At 42.1% G+C, this 22,665-nt stretch overlaps 1 protein-coding gene across 2 annotated transcripts in view; it reads right to left on the bottom strand.

The window, feature by feature from the left end:
* The window catches only part of mef2d (myocyte enhancer factor 2d), a gene marked incomplete at its 3' end in the record, with an annotated part of 137,441 nt that overhangs the window by 52,488 nt on the left and 62,288 nt on the right, over window positions 1-22,665 (bottom strand). For both annotated transcript variants that reach the window (XM_083635406.1, XM_083635407.1), the window contains 2 exons: window positions 7,433-7,643; window positions 3,491-3,547 (listed from right to left, as the gene is read on the bottom strand). In XM_083635406.1, the coding sequence (XP_083491532.1) occupies window positions 3,491-3,547; window positions 7,433-7,643 (268 nt within the window). The remainder of the gene's footprint in view (window positions 1-3,490; window positions 3,548-7,432; window positions 7,644-22,665) is intronic.

The raw sequence follows: 22,665 nt of genomic DNA, 5'->3' as shown, positions 1-22,665 counted from the left end.
ATTAGGGATGGGCATCAATAATCGAAAATCGATAATTGATCGTTAAAGCAGCTACGAGCAACTTTTTCGATTGTTATTAAACAGTATAAATTTAATATCAATGCATCACATCTTACCTCTAATAGTCGACGAGACCAAAGCCGTGTGTATCTGAGATTGCTCCCTTAGGTGATTATTAAGTCTATAGTCTGTCTAAACTCGCGCCAACAGGGGGCTCTCTAGAGCGACCGGACCGGGTAACCCGGAAGTGAAACGCGGAAGTGAAACCAGGAAGTGAAACGCAGCTGCCTTTTTACGCCATTTGCGCTGCCTAGCAACATAACATAAACAATGTGAACGCCACGCATACTCGCGGGAACATCTCTCGTTATATTCTAACAGGTTTTTTGGAAGTTATTTTGTGGTTATGGCCGAAGTGGCTGCTGCAAACCGTTTCATTTCAATTCCTGATCTGCCCTGGCTACAGACACACTAACACTGGCCGATTCACTCGGGGTTCAAGCGAGACTACTCTGCGTTGGTATCGTCGACTATTAGAGGTAAGATGTGATGCATTGATATTAAATTTATACTGTTTAATAACAATCGAAAAAGTTGCTCGTAGCTGCTTTAAGGAATCATGTCAATCATGTGGAATTTTTTTTGCAGATTAGGTTTGGGTGGAATTCTTTCCTCCTCTCCCCTTTCCATTGCACAGTGTGAGGTGTAGCTTCGTATTAGTCTCTAGTTTTCAACAACACTGTTTTTAACATGGGGAATTCACACCGGGGTCCTCTCTCCCAGCCGCTCCACCGACACGCTGCACACCAACTCGCTCATCTGGTTCTGCTTGCGGGCTGTCGGCACTGCGGGCTGTCGGCATATAGACGCGGCACCTTGACACCGGCATGCGCCGGGGACACAAACAAACGCACCCAGCGGTCTGCGGACCTGACCTGAGGCCGTTACAAACATGAAACCTCATAAACTTCTTTCCTAATTTTCAACCAAGTGTGAGTAACGTTACACGTGTCCAAGTGAATTCCCGATTTTCTTATCCCATTTTTATCCCCCATTAGTGCAAATTTGTATTTATTTATCCTGGTTGCTGCTCTACCCTCTGCCGATCTGGGGAGAGCCGAAACTGGCTCCATGCTTCCTCCGAGACATGGGCTGTAGCCAGCCACTTCTTTTCACCTGACAGGGGAAGTTTCACCGGTAGGACATAGCACGTGAGAGGATCACGCTATTCCAACCAGTTCCCCTTCCTCCGAACAGGCACCCCGAACGACCAGAGGAGGCACCACTTCAGCGACCAGGATATTGCATGTTTTTGGTGAGGGGTTCCCATATGAAGGAAACCCCCAGGGGGCACGAGGGAGAACATGCAAACTCCACACAGAAAGGACCTTTTGACGACCCCACCCGGGCGGTGGGCACTCGAGGGCGGTGGGCACTCGAGGACATGCGGACAGGCATGCACTGCTTCAAGGCTCACAGCGTCCCAGGTGGGAATCGAACCCAGGACCTCCTAGCTGTGAGGCGACAGCGCTACCACTGCGCCACCGTGCCCCCCATGTTCAAGTGAATTAAAGTTGTTTAATTTGTTTATAACGTCATGAAGTAGCAGCAGTCAGCATGGCTGGGCATGGACTCAGCTAGCCCTTAGCAGGACGCTAGGACTCAGGACGCCCACCTGAATCAATTCACACAAATCTTGAAGCAAATAATAATATCCACAAGTCGGACTGAGCAGTTGTTATTACCAGAGGAAAAATAGTATAGAATCTTCAGAAATGCTGGGGGGGCTTCTTTCTGTCACTTTCTGTCCCTCCTTTTGAAAACCTCTCATCTGTCTCCATCTCCCACAACTTGAAACCCACTCTGTTGTTGGGACTGTTTACAAGCGGCTTGTACTGTGAGCCTCAGCTGTCGCCAGCCAACAGGTGTGTGTGTGTGTGTGTGTGTGTGTGTGTGTGTGCGCGCACGTGATGAGCCTGTTGCTACACATCAAGTGTTGCTCTGTCACTCTGTCTGTTAGCCAGACCTTTACATGTTTCCCCTTACAAGTGCAGCTGAACCACGGAGAAACCGCAGAAACTAGCAAGAACATATGTTTGGCCTAGCCAGGGGACAACATACCGCTGTGTCTGTGTCAGGGTAGGAAAATAGCAGGGGCTTGGCGGAAAAAGGCATGAAAAAAAAATCAAAAATTGCCCGTAGAATTGGGATGACAGAGGGTTTTAAATGCCCCTGTAAAATAAAGAGTTGAATACTTTCTGTATTAGCATTCGCATTATTTACCTGAGTGAGAGGCTGCGCAAGCTACAGTACAGTGTGTCTGTGTGTGTGTGTGTGTGTGTGCGCACACAGCTCCCTTCATCACTACTGTGTCCCCCATACGCCATGCATATCTGTGTTATTACAGCTATCAGCTCCCTTCATCACTACTGTGTCCCCCATACGCCATGCATATCTGTGTTATTACAGCTATCAGCTCCCTTCATCACTACTGTGCCCCCCATACGCCATGCATATCTGTGTTATTACAGCTATCAGCTCCCTTCATCACTACTGTGTCCCCCATACGCCATGCATATCTGTGTTATTACAGCTATCAGCTCCCTTCCTCACTACTGTGTCCCCCATACGCCATGCATATCTGTGTTATTACAGCTATCAGCTCCCTTCATCACTACTGTGTCCCCCATACGCCATGCATATCTGTGTTATTACAGCTATCAGCTCCCTTCATCACTACTGTGTCCCCCATACGCCATGCATATCTGTGTTATTACAGCTATCAGCTCCCTTCATCACTACTGTGTCCCCCATACGCCATGCATATCTGTGTTATTACAGCTATCAGCTCCCTGCATCACTACTGTGTCCCCCATACGCCATGCATATCTGTGTTATTACAGCTATCAGCTCCCTTCATCACTACTGTGTCCCCCATACGCCATGCATATCTGTGTTATTACAGCTATCAGCTCCCTTCATCACTACTGTGTCCCCCATACGCCATGCATATCTGTGTTATTACAGCTATCAGCTCCCTTCATCACTACTGTGTCCCCCATACGCCATGCATATCTGTGTTATTACAGCTATCAGCTCCCTTCATCACTACTGTGTCCCCCATACGCCATGCATATCTGTGTTATTACAGCTATCAGCTCCCTTCCTCACTACTGTGTCCCCCATACGCCATGCATATCTGTGTTATTACAGCTATCAGCTCCCTTCATCACTACTGTGTCCCCCATACGCCATGCATATCTGTGTTATTACAGCTATCAGCTCCCTTCATCACTACTGTGTCCCCCATACGCCATGCATATCTGTGTTATTACAGCTATCAGCTCCCTTCCTCACTACTGTGTCCCACATACGCCATGCATATCTGTGTTATTACAGCTATCAGCTCCCTTCATCACTACTGGGCCGCGTACGTGTGTGTAACAGCACAAACAGTCAGAGCAAGAGAGAGCACAAAGGGTTAACTTACCCACTGGACTTGGGCACGCTCCATTCGAGTTCCCCAGATCTCCTCCTAGAAGAGCACCTGGGGAGAAACACAGCCATGAAGACCAAGAAAGAACACCAACACCAAGAGGTCAGCTCATGTCAAAACCATTTATCCCAAAAGTGCCTTTCCAAAATGCTTCATATTCCATTTAGAAAAATACCATCATGTCAAGTATCATTCTGTCAACTGCATTTTAGAAGGGTGATCATTTTGTCAACCAAGGACACTTCACTTTTTAAAGTACCATAATTACTTTTAATTTTGCATTATCAGTTATTTTCAAAGAGCCGGCTTCACCATTTTGTCAGTGGCAGGGATATGATGTTGGAACAAAAACCATCTTACACATTTTAGATCAAAAAGAATTTGCGACTCGACGTTCATTGCTCAATATTTTATAATTATTATTACATTTTAAACATATAGGAGTGAAGACATTTAATAACTTGTTATTCTACTGTATAAACCTCTAGTTTCATGTTAGCAGGCATTTAGTCAGTGTGTCATGTTTTTGTTTGTTTATTCCTGACAAAAGGTCACATAAAACCCACGTGTGATTTTCAAATCACATGTGCTTTTTGGACACATGTTTTTCCTATCCTATGTCCATTATTTGAAGTGAATTTGTTATTAATATGTTGTATTCATAGACTGTATAAAATAATAGACACAGCTACCGTTATGAAAGACGCTGTGGGGCATTTGTTGTGCGTTACATCACCTCATTCTGATTCACAATGAGATTATGCCGGTCGGAACAAAGCGTGATAAGCAACCTTGTCTGAGACGCAGAAATGGGTCACAAATGCTTTTAGTCAGAGGGTGGAGGATTGGTTTGACACACAGGAGGCGGGTCAAACAAATGATGGATCTCTGTCACCAATGTCATATAACAGCCACATCCACAACAGCAGTTACAACTAATGTCTGTATGGGAGAATCAACACACAGTATTTCACTTACTGTAGGGCTCAAATCTCTGCTCAAATCCCTGCTACTTGTTCATTTCGAAAATTCCATTGCAGTGCAATTGCAATAGATCACATAACATATTGTGGGATTTGACAATAAAGCACAACCTTATGTGAATGATGCTTCTATCAGGGTGGAGTTGCAATTGGAAGTTGGAATGTGAATGTCAGCCAGCTCTAAGGAAACGGAATGTGAATTGAATTGGAATGACAGAAAGGGTTCTGAAAGAGTTTGTCTCGACTTGCTAAACATTATAAATCAAACATTATCAACTGAATAAAAGACAGTTATACCAATCAAATATATTCAATCATAATGTATGGATTACCATGACATGTTCTGCATCAAATACAAATACCACCTGAAAGGTCCCTTTAACATTTTGTAGATATTCAGTTCGCGGAATTAAAATCAACTTTCAGAAATTCTAATTCAATCGGTATTGGAAGTGATGAGTTCAATCATGTATTGCTGTATTCTCCATAGAAGAGATGAGCGCAGCTGATCAACAGTGTGGGCGGAGTTTGGCTTCTGTGTTGGTGAAATGGGAGTTTGTGTAGGTGGCACTCTCCTCTTTGTCTGTTCAGCCATGGTGGCTAGTGCTGCTCATGCTAACTACCCAGAGCTGTTTTCTGGAGCTCCCTCTCTCTCTCTATGGCTCTGGCCACTATAACTCTGTTCATGTGGGATAGCTCCCTCTCTCTCTATGGCTCTGGCCACTATAACTCTGTTCATGTGGGATAGCTCCCTCTCTCTCTCTATGGCTCTGGCCACTATAAGGGGACATTCAGACCCAAAAGCGTTTTTGGAGCTGCCAGTGTCTTTCTGCAATTCATTCTCTATGTAAGGATGCGCTAAACGTGCTCCTCTTTTAATGAACGCACCTGGCGTTTAGCGCTGGTGGCTAGGCTTGTCGCGGTATTCGGTGTTACCAGGGTTACCCGGTGGCGAGACATACACCGATTACATAACGTGCCCACCGGTAACACCTTTTGTTTTTATGGAGGAAAAATTGAAAGGAAAACTCCGCAGTTTCAGCGTGCGCCGGTGTAAATTACAAGCGCTCCCTCTGGGCTGCAGTGTGGCTCCGCTGTTCTGGTTAGACCAGCAACTAACGTTAGTTAACGCTATGCATCTTATGAACACAAATGATGCCCTCCTCATACACATGTAGGTAAGACCCTTAGCTAAGCCTGCATGCGTGTGCATACTGTTGTCACTGCAGGCCATCTCTGGAAATGTGCCTTTTTTTCCACAGCGAAAAGTCGATGCTAACTTTGCATCAATGCTAGCGGGAGGGAGGACTTACCAGCATTCAGTCAGTGCCTGCTTACTGCTGCTTGCTGGTATTGTTAATCCCATGTCAGAAAAAGTCTCCAGGTGTGTCGCTAACGTTAGTTTCTTTTGAGAAAGTTTCTTTTGAGAAAGATTGTCTCCACGGGCGTCTGAAAAGTTGTCTCGAGTCGAGTCAGATGCAGCCATGAGTTGTGATGCAGCCAGTGTTGTATGACTGTGAGTGTCCATGCTAACGTTAGTACTTTAAACAGCAGCAGCGTGCGTCTTGTCTCTATGAACCTACAGAATGGACGGTTAAAGCATAGACTCTTGCTTACTTTAAAACTTGTATTATCAACGTACATATAACGTAACGTTCGCTCTAGTCTAGCTGCTATGGATACCAGACTGGTGTCTCACTGTTATTGTTCCCGGGACAACATGCACTAGTAGGAACTAACAATCCTATTGTTTACATTTCCCGGTGTAACCGGTAATACCGGTTACGTCACGTGCTTATTATTCGGTGTGAAAATGTTCACACGCTTTTGGTGTGAATGTCCCCTAACTCTGTTCATGTTGGGATAGCTCCCTCTCTCTCTCTATGGCTCTGGCCACTATAACTCTGTTCATGTGGGATAGCTCCCTCTCTCTCTCTATGGCTCTGGCCACTATAACTCTGTTCATGTGGGATAGCTCCCTCTCTCTCTCTATGGCTCTGGCCACTATAACTCTTTTCATGTGGGATAGCTCCCTCTCTCTCTCTCTATGGCTCTGGCCACTATAACTCTGTTCATGTGGGATAGCTCCCTCTCTCTCTCTATGGCTCTGGCCACTATAACTCTGTTCATGTGGGATAGCTCCCTCTCTCTCTCTATGGCTCTGGCCACTATAACTCTGTTCATGTGGGATAGCTCCCTCTCTCTCTCTATGGCTCTGGCCACTATAACTCTGTTCATGTGGGATAGCTCCCTCTCTCTCTCTATGGCTCTGGCCACTATAACTCTGTTCATGTGGGATAGCTCCCTCTCTCTCTCTATGGCTCTGGCCACTATAACTCTGTTCATGTGGGATAGCTCCCTCTCTCTCTCTATGGCTCTGGCCACTATAACTCTGTTCATGTGGGATAGCTCCCTCTCTCTCTCTATGGCTCTGGCCACTATAACTCTGTTCATGTGGGATAGCTCCCTCTGTCTCTCTATGGCTCTGGCCACTATAACTCTGTTCATGTGGGATAGGCGGGGCCAAGAAAAACACTACTGTGCAGAATCTATGGGTCCACCAGGAAGTAGGAGTCTAAACTTTTTGGGCACACATGCTGGGTGAGCAACTTTCATTGAAATGAATGGGCCGCCATCTTTAAACGCCTCATCCATAGTTGAATACATGCAGGGTAGCTGCTGCCAGAAACGTAAAACGTCTCACTTCCAGTGGATTTTTCCTTGGAAAGACCTACTTGGATATTTATACTGTATGGACATGTCACAGATTATTTATTTAAATTACCTGAAGTCTTTAAATCATAGCAAATGTGTCATGGGCCTGCTCTTCTATGTTTCTTCTATTTCTATTGTGGGTACTTAAAAGCAAACACACACGCACGAACACACGCACACACACACACGCGGTCTTAATCAAAGCCATCCCGCTGTGTGTGGCCCCCCTGTATGTTACCTGCGCTGGCTGGTCGCTGTGGTAACCCTGGCGACACGGTGTTCCTCTGCAGGGCTGGTTGCTGTGGTGACAGGAGGCGGGGGTCGGCGAGGGGGGAGGTGACGTAGGAGGTGGTGGTCACCAGGGCCCCACCCACGTTACTGAACTGCAGGTTCTGATTGGACACCGGCACCGTGACAGGCATAGAGAAGGTGGGCTGTGGGACGGCTGACTGGTGGAGAGACAGGAAGAGGGTGTGGCTTAGAGATGGTGACATCATGCCCCGTACATATGGACATGTTGTTTTGTTAGTAATCTGCAGCCATGCAAACAACTGGATTTTCACCCAAGCAAGCCTGCTGGTGAGAAACACATGCGCGCGCGCACGCACACACACACGCACGCACGCACGCACGCACGCACGCACGCACGCACGCACGCACGCACACACACACACACACACACACACACACACACACACACACACACACACACACACACACACACACCTCAACACAATCAGGTGCCAAAAGAAGAGTTTCATTCCAAAATCAGATTTGAAAATAGAGTACCGCAGGAATTAGTCCTTAACACGGCGGATGTTAGGACTTCCTGGTTCCCTCATCTCAAAGTCAATGGGATTTTTGTATGGGGATTTTGGCTAAACTAGAAATCTCGCGCGCTATGCATGCTCGATTCCTAGGCTTGCCTTCTGTGCCCTGCAGCTCGCCCACTGCGCGTCGCATAATGGAGCTCGGCCTCGCCTGCTCTATGACATCACTGATGACATCATCACATATGACATCACTGATGACATCATCACTGAACTTATATAACCTCAGCCAGGAAGGATGACATCACTCATGACATCATCATCACTGATGACATCACATCATTAGGTAATCGGGGCAATCACCTAATTAAAAAATACGGCAGGTCACCCGCACGTAGGGATGGGTACCGTTCACATTTGAACCGATACCGGTACGATACCGGTACCTGGAATTCGGTACGGTACCCAAAACGGTACCATTTTCGGTACTTTACACGCTCTAATAACAAAAAAAATTACAGTTGTAAAAAAAATAATAATCCAAACTTCTCAGAGAGAGCGGTCAGTATTCACTAAAGCCTTCATATCTCAGGCTCTGTAGCACATAGAAACATAAAATAAAAAGCATTTGAGAGCTTAACCCTTTGGCTTTTCGTATTATATTTGCCCTAATGTTCATTAAAAAAATGTTTTATCTTTAACCCCAAAAATTAAAAATTAAAATATTCTAATGCATTTTAAGAAATGTTAATAAAGATTATGGCAAATGTAACCCTTCCAAATAAAAACCCACGGGTTTAAGCTCTCAAATGCTTTTTATTTCATGTTGATAGCTACTATACAGGCTGAGGAAATACATTCTGTTGAACCCTTGACAATTACTGCAGCAAGAGTAACGTTAGCGTTTAACGTTTAACGTAGTAACGTTTGCAGTCGTTGTGAAGACAGTGAAAAGCCCCGTTATCTAACAACCACAACGGCAGTGAAACAACTTATCCAGCTAACGCTAGCTAATTAAATAACGTTACTTGATGTTGTAGAAGTCGATGCCTCTCTCAACGTTACAGCTGAGGGGGTGCTGCTAACGTTAGCTCCGGTGCGGTAGGCTATCTGCTTCATTCACCCTCAGCCTATCTAAGACGTTACAGTCTTCAGCATTTAGCTAAATATATCTTGTGTTTGACCATGCTTCCTCAAGTTTGAGGTGTTTCCCTGGCCAGCTTTGCAATTCACATCACACATGTTGCAACCAGTGTTGTCTGAGTCTATCTTGGTAAAGTGTAGCCACAGCTTTCGGCTGGTCCTGTTTTGCTTTCAGAACCAGAGTGATGTACTGACGTAACGCGCTCTCGCGTGTTGCCTTAAGGTTCCGTCGGAATTTCTATTTTCACCACTCTCTTTCTATTACTCAGATGCGTTCAAGTACCGAAATTTGGTACCGTTCGTTTTTATGTGAACTGGTACGGGGCAGTACCGACGTAATTCGGTCGGTGCCTGTAAAAGTACCGAGTTCGGTACCCATCCCTACCCGCACGGGTGCTCTTTACACCCCCTGAAAGTTTCAGCCCGATTGCACGTAAAACGGCATAGCTGTGGACGGCACAAAAATTTAAACAGACAGACAAACAAACATTGCCCACTTGCTCCTTTTTAATATAGAAGGATGAAAAATGAGGACCACTTTTATGATTTTCAAAGCGTAAATGCATTTTTAAACTAGAACGACCGCACCGCGGATATATGCCTCTGCCAACAAGTGAGCAGTCGACATCCATGTCTGTCGAGACTTTGATGTTTGAGCCAAATGTGAAGAGATTTTGTCAAGGTGTTACTGAGATATGGCGTTACCGAGCTTGGAAATGGCGTTTGTTGGGTCACAGTGACCTTGACCTTTGACCACCAAAATGTAATCAGTTCATCCTTGTGGCATTTGAGGCAAATTGGAAGAAATTCCGTCCAAGCGTTCGTGAGGTATCGCATTAACGAGCTTGAAAATGGCGTTTGTGGTTTGAGGTCACAGTGACCTTGAACTTTGACGTCTGACCAACAGAATCTAATCAGTTTATCATTGAGTCCAAGTGGACGTTTGAGGCAAATTCGAAAAATTCCATTAAGGCGTTCCCGAGATATCGTGTTAACGAGCTTGGGAATGGCGTTCGTGAGGTCACAATGACCTTGAACTTTGACCTTTGACCACCAAAATGTAATCAGTTCATCCTTGAGTCCAAGTCGATGTTTGAGGCAAATTTGATGAAATTCCATCAAGGCGTTCCTAAGATATCGTGTTAACGAACATTGAATGGACGTATGGACAGATGGACGGACGGACGGATGGACAACATCAGGTTACTGTAAGTGTACTAGGGATGGGCATCGAATTTCGAATTTTCGAATAATCGTTGTTATTATCAAGGTCGACTTTTATTATTGAAATTCGAAATTCGTTTTTGGAAAAAAAAAATTTTTTTTTTTTTTTGTGAGTTTAATGTTGCATTGTCTCCCCTGATTCTAAGAATAGTCGAATCGCTTGGTTTGAGCAAGTAAAACAATTTTTATAAGCAACCTCTCCCTCTTCATGGGATTTCATCCACCATTCATTTTTCCATAAACCTTGCTTAAAATGCTTATAAAAATTGTTTTTCTTCCTCTCTCTCCATCTCTCGCTCTCTCTCTCTCTCTCTCTCTGGCCTCACATGGGTTGAGTGGGCGGGAGGGTCTATTAAGAAAGTGTCCAGTAGAGGGTAATGGATGGTTCGAGATTAAACCTTACTATATAAAATTGTATAAACTTCCTACTTGACACAAGATGTACATTTATTATTTGGGGGGGGGGGGGGGGGGGGGGTGAATCGTAAACAAGCGGACATATTTTGTTTCCTCTCTGATGATGTGACCTAGAGATGCTGTTAGGTCCCTTTGGGGCTTTTTTGTGTGGTTCTTTTCTTTTCTTTTTTTTTTTTTCTCTCTCAGGGTCAGACTTTACTGGGTATGTCAAGACTTGTTCAGTTTGTTTAAAACAAAATGCTATTCAATCTCCTTAAATTTGTGTCTGGGTGGAGGGGAAAGGTGCGTGTGCTCTTTTTGTTTATTTCTTCAATGTGTATACCTGCTGTGGAAAACAAGTACGGGGCAAACACAAGAGTTTGCCCAAGGCTCCATGATGTGGACACATGGATTGCCTGCAACGGCCTCCCAGGAGAGGAGACCACAATTGGAGGTCTGTTAATTTTTTTCGTTATTTTTTACTTTTTATGTTTATTTTTGTTTCAAAAAGCTGATTGCAATATAAAATATACGGTGGCTTTAAAGCAGAGTGTTGGACTACATTGCAACTCAAGGTGGAGGAATGTCGGCCTATATACAAGGAAACACACCCCTAATCTCAATGGCTAGTATTAAGGTCATATCTTATAATGTAAACGGGCTCAACAACCCAATTAAAAGGAAAAAGATCATGCAAGAACTTAAAAAGAAAAAAGGAGATATATTGTTTCTTCAGGAGACTAGACTCTCAGGCCTTGAGCATGAGAAACTCAAAAAGTTGGGTGATGCTCAAGTCTATTACTCTTCCTATAGTTCATCTAGAAGGGGTGTGGCAATCCTTGTTAAGTCTCAAATACCATTTCAGGTTGAAAATATAATTGCTGACAATGAAGGAAGATATGTCGTGGTGATTGGTAAAATGTATGATCGATATTTCACTCTAATAAATGTGTATAGCCCACCAGAGGAAGGTCCAACTATGATAAATAAATTGATTAAATTAATTGCTTCTGATAGTAAAGGTACAGTAATTCTAGGAGGTGATCTAAATCTTATTATGTGTCCAAAGCTGGACACACAAAGCACCAGACAACATAGCGCAACACAGGCAGCTAAAGCATTGAAAAGAGCATCAACAGAAATAGGTCTAAATGACATATGGAGAACGCTACATCCGGGTGAGAGGGATTATACATTTTATTCCAATCCCCACGACTGTTATTCAAGACTTGATTACTTTTTTATGTTAAAAAAAGATGTGTTCATGGTAAAAAGCTGCACAATTGATCATATTACACTCTCAGATCATGCTCCTATCTCACTAGTTATAGAAGCTGGTCTGGAGAAGGGAAGATCAGTCTGGAGAATGAATAACGCCTTGCTGTATGACAACGTTTTTAAAATCAAAATACAACAAGTAATTAAGAACTATTTAGAGTTAAATGAAACTGACGAGATCGATCCTATTATACTATGGGAAGGAGCAAAGGCAGTCATTAGAGGGGAAATTATGTCTTATGCATCCTTTAAAAAGAAAGAACAAGGGAAAAAAGTCCTAGAATTGGAAAATAGAATAAAATCAATGGAAAAAGATCACAAATCAACAAAGAACTTGGCTACTCTGAATGACCTAAAACAAACACGGATGGCTCTAGATAACTTACTTACAGAAAGGGTTGAAAGGAATTTGACATTTACGAAACAGAAATACTACGATAATGGGCCAAAGGCATTGAAACTCTTAGCATATAAACTTAAAAAACAACAAACAAAATCATATATTTCAACAATTAAGAATAACCAGACAAAGAAGACAGCCATAACCAAGAGTGACATAGCAGAGGAATTCGCTAGTTATTATGAAAGTCTGTACAGCCCAGATCAGAGTAGTACTTCCATTAACGATGTAGAAGAACATATATTAACCCTCAATTTACCTCAAGTCACAGATGAACAAAATGTTGAGCTCACTAGACCCCTATCAGAGGAAGATGTACAGAGAGCAGTAAAGAAACTTAAGGCTGGGAAATGTCCTGGTAGTGACGGTTATACAGGAGAATTCTACAAGGAGTTCAGAGACCAGCTCATCCCAACCTTGACAAAGACTTTTAACTGGGCATTGCAGCAAGGAACCTGGGCAGAAACATGGGACACATCAATCATCTCAGTCATACATAAAGAAGGAAAAAATCCAACAGAGTGTTCTTCATACAGGCCTATTTCATTGTTAAACTTAGACCACAAAATACTGAGTGGGATACTAGCGGACAGACTTAAGAAAATAGTCCCAAGTATCATTAACACAGATCAAACTGGTTTTATTACAGATAGACAAATAGCAGACAATGTAAGACGCACCTTGAATATCATAGAACATGTCAATAACTCACGAAGACAAACAGTGCTTCTCACTCTTGATGCAGAAAAGGCCTTCGACCGGGTCCTCTGGCCATACATTTTTGAATCTTGTAAAGGCTTTGGGTTCAACAACACATTCATTAAATGGATTAAAGCTATGTATCATAAACCCAAAGCATCGGTCAGAGTCAATGGAACAATCTCAAGGGCTTTTGACTTGCACAGAGGGACGAGGCAAGGGGATCCTTTGTCACCTTTGATTTTTGCTCTCAGTATCGAACCTCTTGCAGAAAGTATCCGACAACAGCGTGGGATAGAGGGGGTAAAAATAGCCGATCAGGAACATAAACTGGCGCTATACGCAGATGACATTATCTTATACATTAATAACCCAGAGAGATCACTTCTGGCGTTAATGAGTACTATTAGCACTTATAGCAATATGTCAGGTTATAAATTGAATGTACAAAAATCCGAGGCTATGACTCTGGGGGACCCGGTTTCGTCAAAAGTAAAAAGGATGTTCAAATGGAAGTGGGACCAGGAGAGAATTAAATATCTTGGTATTGTCATCCCTAAGAAATTAGAATTTTTATTTAAATATAATTTTGGGAACCTAGAGTCACAGCTCAAAGATGATATAAATAGATGGAAGATGTTACCATTGACACTGGCCAGTAAAATTGATGTGATTAGAATGAATGTGCTGCCACGTTTTTTATTTCTTTTTCAGATGCTTCCCCTTGTAATTGAAAGTGCAATGTTTAAGCAATGGGATACAATATTTACAAGATTTCTGTGGAATGGTAACAAAGTTAGGATTAAACTCAAAACACTGAAACTGTCCAAGGAAAGAGGCGGACTCGCGTTCCCAGATCTTAAGAAGTACCATCTTGCAGCACAAATCCAGTCGATTCGAACCTGGATGCAAGAAAATTCTACTGCCAAATGGAGATCAATGGAAGTAAATCTAATAGAAAATCACCCCATAAATATAGCCCTGGGGGCAAAAAGAAAGGTAATAAATAGGACTGAAAATACCTGTGTTAATAATACGTTAAAAAATTGGAAAAAAATATGTACAATATTAAAACTTGATGGAGATCTGTTATCACTGAGGGAGATAGAAAGAGACCCAGAATTTACACCCAATAAGATGGACAAAACATTTCACCTTTGGAAGCAGAAAGGCCTAACTTTCTTTGGACAGTTCTTTAACAGTGATGGAGTTGTGTCTTTCGATGATCTTTCCCTTAAATATGAACTACCGCATTCACATTTCTACCGCTTCCTCCAAGTTAGGAGCTACATAGGAGATAGTCAGATGCGGAATAAAACTGCTGATGAAGTACATCCCATAATTAAATTTATTTTGAAAAATCATAGTAAATTTAGAATAAATAATCAAATCTCTGTGGTTTACAAATTTCTTACAAACGTTGATAGACTGGAGGAAGTAAGGGCAAAGGAAAAGTGGAAAGAGGAATTAGAAATCGATATATCAGAGGATGAATGGAGGGAAATTAATATTAATACTCATAAAACAACAAATTCACTCTTCTGGAGGGAGTTTTCTTGGAAGGTACAACTCCATTATTTTATAACACCAGCCCAGCAAGCGAAATATGATCACAAGATTACTCCAAAGTGCTGGAGAAATTGTGGGGACAATACTGCGAACCTCTCTCATATACTGTGGTCCTGCCCAGTCTTAAAATCATTCTGGGAAACAATACACCGGGAGATCGAGTCGATTATGAAAGTAACATTTCCATTGGATGCTAGATATTATCTCCTTGGCATTAGTCCTTTACAAATGCCAGAAGAAAAAGACAAATACCTGGCAAGAATCCTCAGAATCACCGCACTGAAAACAATTACACGTAACTGGCGTCAGACACACAAACCACAAATACAGGCATGGAGGGATTTGATTAATCAAGTGTACACTATGGAAAGGATAACTTACGCAATTAGAAATCAAAGGTACATAGCCGATAGTAGATGGAGTAAATGGATGGAACACAGCAATCATTAATTTGGAAAAAAAAAAAAAAAAAAAAAGTATGTAAGTGTGTATGTATAGGTATGTAGGTGTATATATATATATATATGTGTGTATATGTGTATGTATATGTATGTAAATAGTACTTAATGAATATATCCTGAGTCTTGTACTAAAGTCTGGGCTGGTGTTAAATGTTGGACGACAGGTGTTTCGACGGTGTATAGTGAACCAGTCCCTCCAGGTTTTCCCATCTCGTGCCTACCTGTTGGGACTGATAAATGATTTGCAATCAGTTACAACTTACTGACGTATACGGTATTGTTATGGCTTTATTTTTATTTATTTTTTATTTTATTTATTTTATTTTTATTATTATTATTTTCTTTCTTTTTCCCCTTTTTCTGTCTTTTTCTTTTTGTGGTTGTTGGTGTTGTCAAGGTTGACAGTCTGGTGTATGTTGTGTGTAGCCCGATGTGGGGCCAACCTGACCTGACCAAAGTTCAGGCCTGGCTGAAATGCATTAAATAAAAAGTATAAAAAAAAAAAAAAAAAAAAAAAATTGTTTTACTTGCTCAAACCAAGCGATTCGACTATACTTAGAATCAGGGGAGACAATGCAACATTTCACTCACATTAAAAAAAATTAAAAAAAAAATCTTTTTTTACATTTTTTTTTCTTTTCCGAATTTCGATTAAAAGTCGACTTTGGCCAGCGAATTTCGAATAGTGTTTTTGCTAGAAATGCCCATCCCTAAAGTGTACGCTATATTAACATAATTTTTCTTTCAGTGCTTTACCTTGCCATAAAAACAGCCCTTCCCTTTGGCACTACATCTTCTCAACCGTAGAACCTCCGTATTCCTACGCATGTATTACGCCGCAGATCGCTGTTTGGGTCAGAAACGTGCTGTTGCGGAGTCACACAATGCGCAGCATCTACTGTAGGTAATACACTGGCAATTGATAAGTATCTCATACAACCCCACTTCAAAAAATCTGAACTATCCTTTTCAGGTACAGTAAAGATATTTTTCCCCAATGTATAGCATTTTGGAAATGAACTCTAACGGCTAAGGTCCACCAGCTGCGGAACAGATGCGGTACGGCTGCAAACAGACCCACACTCATGTAATCTATCAGACACATGCGGGATCCGACAAAAATAGAACAGGTGAAAAAAAAATCCATACCGCATCACATCGCCCATCTATTAACATGGGCGAGAGTCTGATCTGGCAGTTTTACCGGATCCGCAACACAGCTATAACGCATATCACTGGTGTACATTGGGTGTAACAGTCAAACACGCGCGCACGCGCACACACACACACACACACACACACACACACACACACACACACACACACACACAGTATTGTGCTCAGTATTAGCATGCAAGGTGACTTAGTGGAAAGGGCCTTTCAGCTCCCATGCCAGGTTCAAGCTGGCCACAGCAGCAGGTTATTGCATGAGGTTACTGGTGATATTTCACATCCCACCGCCCCCACTGACATGTGACATGTGCTCATCAGGGAGAGTTCGCAGAAAGAAGAAAATAATGGAAGAGACAAATCGTACATGTTAACTTTGTTTACTACATGTAAGCCTCTCCGAGTCTCCATCTTGACTATTGATACAGGAGTTTGCCTGACAAAAAGTACCTCAACATCTGATGCTACCGCAAGACCTAACGCATCTAACAGAGGTGTGACCAAGTCAACTTCACTCCAGTCCAAGTCAGTCTCAAGTCTTGGAGCCATTATCTTACGCATAGCCGGCGGCACGTGTGGGCATTTGGTGACTGACAATGCAAACAGTGTGTGTGTGTGTGTGTGTGTGTGTGGGGGGTGGGGGGGTGGGGTGGGGTGCACTGGACGTAAAATATGGCCATTAAGGTCTTGAAGCACAAGTTAAGTCTAGTCGCACTTCTAAAGGTAGATTATCAAGTCAAGTCCTTGTCATTATGTCAAGTCTCAAGTCTAAATGTAGAACAGCAAGTTAAGTCACAACAAATCAAGAGTCCAGTAGCAATTTGAGATCTTAAAGAACACTAAATTTACAGGACTTTTCAATGCAATATGGTTTTAATAGGATAAAAGACTTGCTAAGAGCATCATGAGTTTGATTTCTAACTTCAATCAATTCAATCATTCCATAAGAATTCAGAAAACAGAATTTAAATTCAGTCGTGTGCTGGAACTAATATAATAATTCTTTATTTAATGGATAGCCCCTTGAGATGAACCATCTCGTTTTCAAGGGGGTCCAACACAAAACAGTACAATGCAACATAAACAAATAGACAACATACATAGAGGCTCTCATTTACTGACCCACCCACACACCATTCCCATAACCCACGACAAATATCATCACTTTCTAATCTCTCAAGTCATTTACACAAACACAAGATCTCAAGTCAAGATTTTAGAAACGGTTTCAAGCCATCAAAGTAGAGTACAAGTCAGAGTCAAGTCCCAAGTCTTCTCTTCATGCATCACGTCAATTTTGAAGCAATCAGGTTCAAGTCATGTGACTGGAGTTCCCACCTCTGCATCTAATACATACAAAAATGAATAGTTTTCTCAAAGTGCTAACTTCTCGCAGGTGTTGGTTGACCTCCCATAGTGAATGACAGTCAAAGTGGGCTAACTTCTCACAGGTGTTGGTTGACCACCCGTAGTGAATGACAGTCAAAGTGGGCTAACTTCTCACAGGTATGTAAGTGTATGTAAGTGAATGTATGTGTATGTATCTAATGAGATCAGTTGTGGAAGTCTTGTTATATAAGATGTATCATTTGGCTACATATAAAGGGACTGTGGACTTCTTTTCAGACTTTTGTGTCTGACGTTGACCTTAGACAGATTTTAAAATGCCATAGTGCTACTGTTTAGTTTATGCTTTTGTCTTTTGTTTTGTTTTGATTTGTTTTTGAGTTTATTTTATTTATTAGTAAGTCTCTGCTTGATTAGCAGAATATTTTCTTTTCGTTTCTTGTTTTGTTTTGTTTTGTTGTGTTATGTTTTGTACTGTTATTTTTAATGTTGACGGACCCCAGGAAGAATAGCTGCAGCTTTGCTGTAACTAATGGGGATCCTAATAAACAATAAACAATAAACAGGTGTTGGTTGACCTCCGGTAGTAAACGTGGGCTAACTTCTCGCGGGCGTTGGTTGACCTCGCGTAGTACATCCCCGGGTCCTGGGAAATCAAGAGCGAGGACCCTGGGCTGTCCAGCGGGCTGCCTGCCTCTGACCCATTTCACCCTGTTCTGACTCAATCAGAAAGAAGGACTTCTATATATAGAATATGGGCCAGCGCTGCACTGTACTACACTGTACTCTACTGCCTGGGAGCAGTTTAGCACTGTGGAGGACGAGGGCACCTTTCTGCCCTTGATCTCTGCCTTTTTCCCGCATGAGGTTTCATAACTTTTTTATTTTATTATTATTATTTTTGGGGGGGAGGAAAGGAAAGATTAAAGGGGACGTATTATGCTAGTTTCCAGCTCTATATTTTAGAATGATTTTCTCCACTAGAGTAGCTTAAGATTTGCATGATTTACAGTTAAAAAAACTCCTTTATTTGTCTTGTACTGTCCCTTCATGCAGCCTCTCTCAGTTCAGCCTCTGTCTGAAATGCTCTGTTTTAGCTCCTGTCTCTCTTTAGCTGACAGCAGAAACTACGGTGAAAAAGAGTGTAACATAGTGTCAAACAAAATGCTCATATTTCAAAAACGATATAGTACATCCCATCCCTTATATATATATATATACTGTATATATATATATATGATATAGTACATCCCATCCCTTATATATATATATATTATATTTATACAACAGGTAGTTCCGGCCGAGCAATTTGATTGGACAAGAGGGATCCTACGATTGCCGATATTTCACGATAACGCACTGGTGCTTCACTGTGTGTATCAGTCCGCTTCACAGCTGCTCCAATCAACAAAACGCTTCACAGCTGTAGAGTAGACAGTAGTAAAGTAGACAGCCTGCAGTTAATTAGGCTGATTAGGCTACATTAGGCAAAGCAGAAAGCTGAGGGGACTATTTTTGTTGGCGGAGGAATAAATAGAGGAATCATATATTTTCTCAGCTTTTTGTCATTTTTTTAATCAGCTTTGTTTAATAGAACTGTTGTATAAAAGCAATATCACACTCGAGGTCGTGCTGTTGCTGTCTAATATCGGCACTGCTGTGATTATCTTTGGCGACCGAATCACAGCAGTGCCAATATTAGCCAACAACAATACTCCCTCTCGTGTGATATTGCTTATATATATATATATTAGGGCTGTGGCGATTCACTTATCTCCCGATTCGATACTATCACGATTCTTGGGTGCCGATTCGATTTATATTGCGATTCTTAAGTATTGCGATTCTACGATTATTGCGATTCGATATTATGATTTATTGCGATTTTTGTTTATTTTTTTCTTTTATTTTTTCAGTTTGTTTGCTTTTTTACACTAGATTAGAACATGGGAAAAGTTGAATCATACACTAGAGACTGTATATTATATATCATGAGTAGGGCTGGGCGATATAGTTAAAAACAGGGGCGGACTGGGATCATAATTCAGGCCGGCATTAGATACCAAGCAGGCCAGGCCGATATGGGCCGACGCGCGTGAAATTTGGGCCGTTTGAAGCCCAATTTTGGCCGTTTGAAGCCAGATTTGGGCCGTTTGAAGTCCAATTTTACAATGAGATGCACCCACTTTAACCCTGAAGTGTAATTATTACTTCAGACTAACTAATAAAGTAATAAAACCACTAGTAAACCAGTAGGCGGCGCCTGGCCTGCTGTTCAGTGAGTGGCCTGACTGCAAGCACCCAAAAAAAAAAATTTTTTTTTTTTTTTTTTTTTTTTGCGATTATCGATTCTGGCATAAAAGATCGATCCAAAATATCGTGACATTAAAAATCGCGATACTTAGGTGAATCGATTTTTTCCCCCACCCCTAATATATATATATATATATAGTACATCCCATCCCTTATATTAATATAAATGATATAGTACATCCCATCCCTTATATTTAATATATATAATAATATATATAAACGATATAGTACATCCCATCCCTTATATTTTGACATTGTGAGTGAAAGCAGAAGTTGCTGAACACTTTGATGTATAATAATATATCTATGTACGTGTAGTGTTAAAGTTGTGTGAACTGCCACAGTGAATTTAGTCAAAAGTACAGCCTGTAAAGTCTGGTAGAGTGAATTGTGACATGACACACTCAAGGCTGGCTCCATAGGATCCCATTGGTTGGGTATGGTTTGAACAGTGCATGAGCCTGGAGCAATGAACATACAGTATAAGACAATTAGGGTCTATCCGACATGACCTAGACATTCACTCATTGAACTTCATAACCTCTCGTTCAGAGGAGTCTAAATCCTGTGATTTTTGTTATAACTTTCATGTGTGTTTACCTCATTATTTGAAACTTTGGGCATGTTTAATATGAACACCCAACACAAAATATGGAAAAGCATTCTAGGTCCCCTTTAAGTATGACTGTAAAGCAGAGGGAGAGGCGTTCCATTCATTGATGCATCGCCCTTTTTGGAAATATTTCATGGATTATTTTGGTTCAAGGAGAAATGCAAAGAGAGAGGTCCAAATGGTGAGGAAGATAGCCTGTCCTGCATTGCTCTCGCGCAACTTTTAGTCAAATGAATCCCAACTTTTCTAACTTTTGTGCCTGTGTGTGCATGTGTGCGTGCGTGTCTGAGATAGAAAATTGAGGTAGAAGAGTATAAAGAGAGAGATGTACTTTAAGTGGTGACCAGGGCAAGTGAAGATAGCAGCTAACAGCACTGCACACTGGCCAAGCAGAGATTAGGGGTGAAGGGGAGGGGATGGAGGGATGGGTGAGGGTTAGTGCAAACTAAAGGAGGTGTGTAAACATGGAGCATACAGCACTGGAAAGGCACTGTCCTCACAGGGCCGGGGGGGGGGGGCTTTACCGGAGCCTATTCATTTTTACATTTTAGGTATGGCTGTCACTCTTGAGGGGGTTTGGAGCCGGTCGGCTCGAAAACGTCACGCATGATTTGAAAAGAAAAGAATAATTCTACACGGGAGCTCCAGTGGTGTGCGGATCCATAATTTGTCTTGTAACTGATAATTTCTAGCCTGATATCAGACTTGAATTGTCAACTCATTCATTACATGCCATTTGCTTCTTCAGAAGCAGCCAACTCGGTGGAATGGACGGATTCAAAGGTCTGGACCCAGGCAAGATCATTTCACCACTGATCCACCTGATTTAGTGTTTAGATAATGGCCACTGTTAGCTAGCTAACCATAGCCTCTGGTCAGCTAACCATCACTGTCTTGTTATCACATCTGATTAGCACACTAGCTAAAGTACTTTATAAAACGGCTCTCTCAAATCAAGCAATGTGATTGGTTCACAGCCATGGTATAAATACCGTATACCACTCTCATAACCCATGGCCATGGGTTATGAGACGCAACTCTCTTACTAAAAGGCTTTGTTTACCTCAAATGACAATGTAGAAAAAAAAATGGCGGAGACAGCTGTCAGATCCTTGTGAATCGATCTTCGCTTATAACTTTACTAATACTTCGCAGAAAATTATGTTTTGTACAAGAATAGACGCGGGCTAATGTCTTCTTTGCAAAAAAAAGGCTGTTAACCCCGCATTTCTAAATAAGACGTAACGTTAGTTGGTGTCGGGCTTTGCAGAAAGCTCTCAGCTTCTCAGCAAGCGCCAGGATTGGCCAATGTCAACTTCAGTCTCCAGAACGATCCAATCAAATCACCCGCACGTCTATCTTCTTGCTAGAGGTCCCGCCTTACAGTAGTGTTTCAACTGACTCTATCAGAATACCATGCCAGTCGGACTTATAGTATTATTATTATTATTATATTATCATACTTGGAAACCGTTTTATAAAAGCAATATAGCACTCGAGCTGCGTGTGTTGTGGCATATATCCCGCTGATCAGCTGTTATCCCATGAGGCCGCAGGCCGAGTGGGATAACTGCAAAGTTATATATTTGCCACAACACACTGGCTCTCATGCTATATTGCTTAAGTATATAGGAGTGGCTAGTAGTTGCATGTTAATATTTACATGCGATGATCTGCTAAATCTTCCTGTTGGCTGTCAGCTAGCTGACAAAGTCGGAAAACAACTGTTGGACTCTTCTCAAGTAGAGCTCAGATGATTTTGATATGAGTATAGCAGCGACCTAACCTGGCGCTGCTAAATGGTTTGTTTTCACATAACCATCTGGGAATGAGTTGTCAGGAAAAGGGCAGTCCCTTTCAAAAAATACCTGGCAGGTGATTGGATGAACCATCTGTCTATCACGTCTCCCGCTGGCCTTACACAAAGCCCGCCCGTAGCTGCCTCATAGGACGCTGATTGGTTTAAACCACTGGTGGTTCAGATTCAAACCAATAGATTGGAGTGTAGCAAGATGGATTTGTCATGTGCTCGTGATCTCATGACCTCAAGCGAATCCAGCTTCTTCGCAAGGTTAGCAGCAGCCTCCA

Source organism: Poromitra crassiceps (genome assembly GCF_964638095.1).
Source record: "Poromitra crassiceps genome assembly, chromosome: 1".
In the NCBI taxonomy this organism is placed as follows: Eukaryota; Metazoa; Chordata; class Actinopteri; order Beryciformes; family Melamphaidae; genus Poromitra; species Poromitra crassiceps.
Note: the sequence above shows the minus strand (reverse complement) of the source record. Positions and strands in the feature narration are given on the sequence as shown.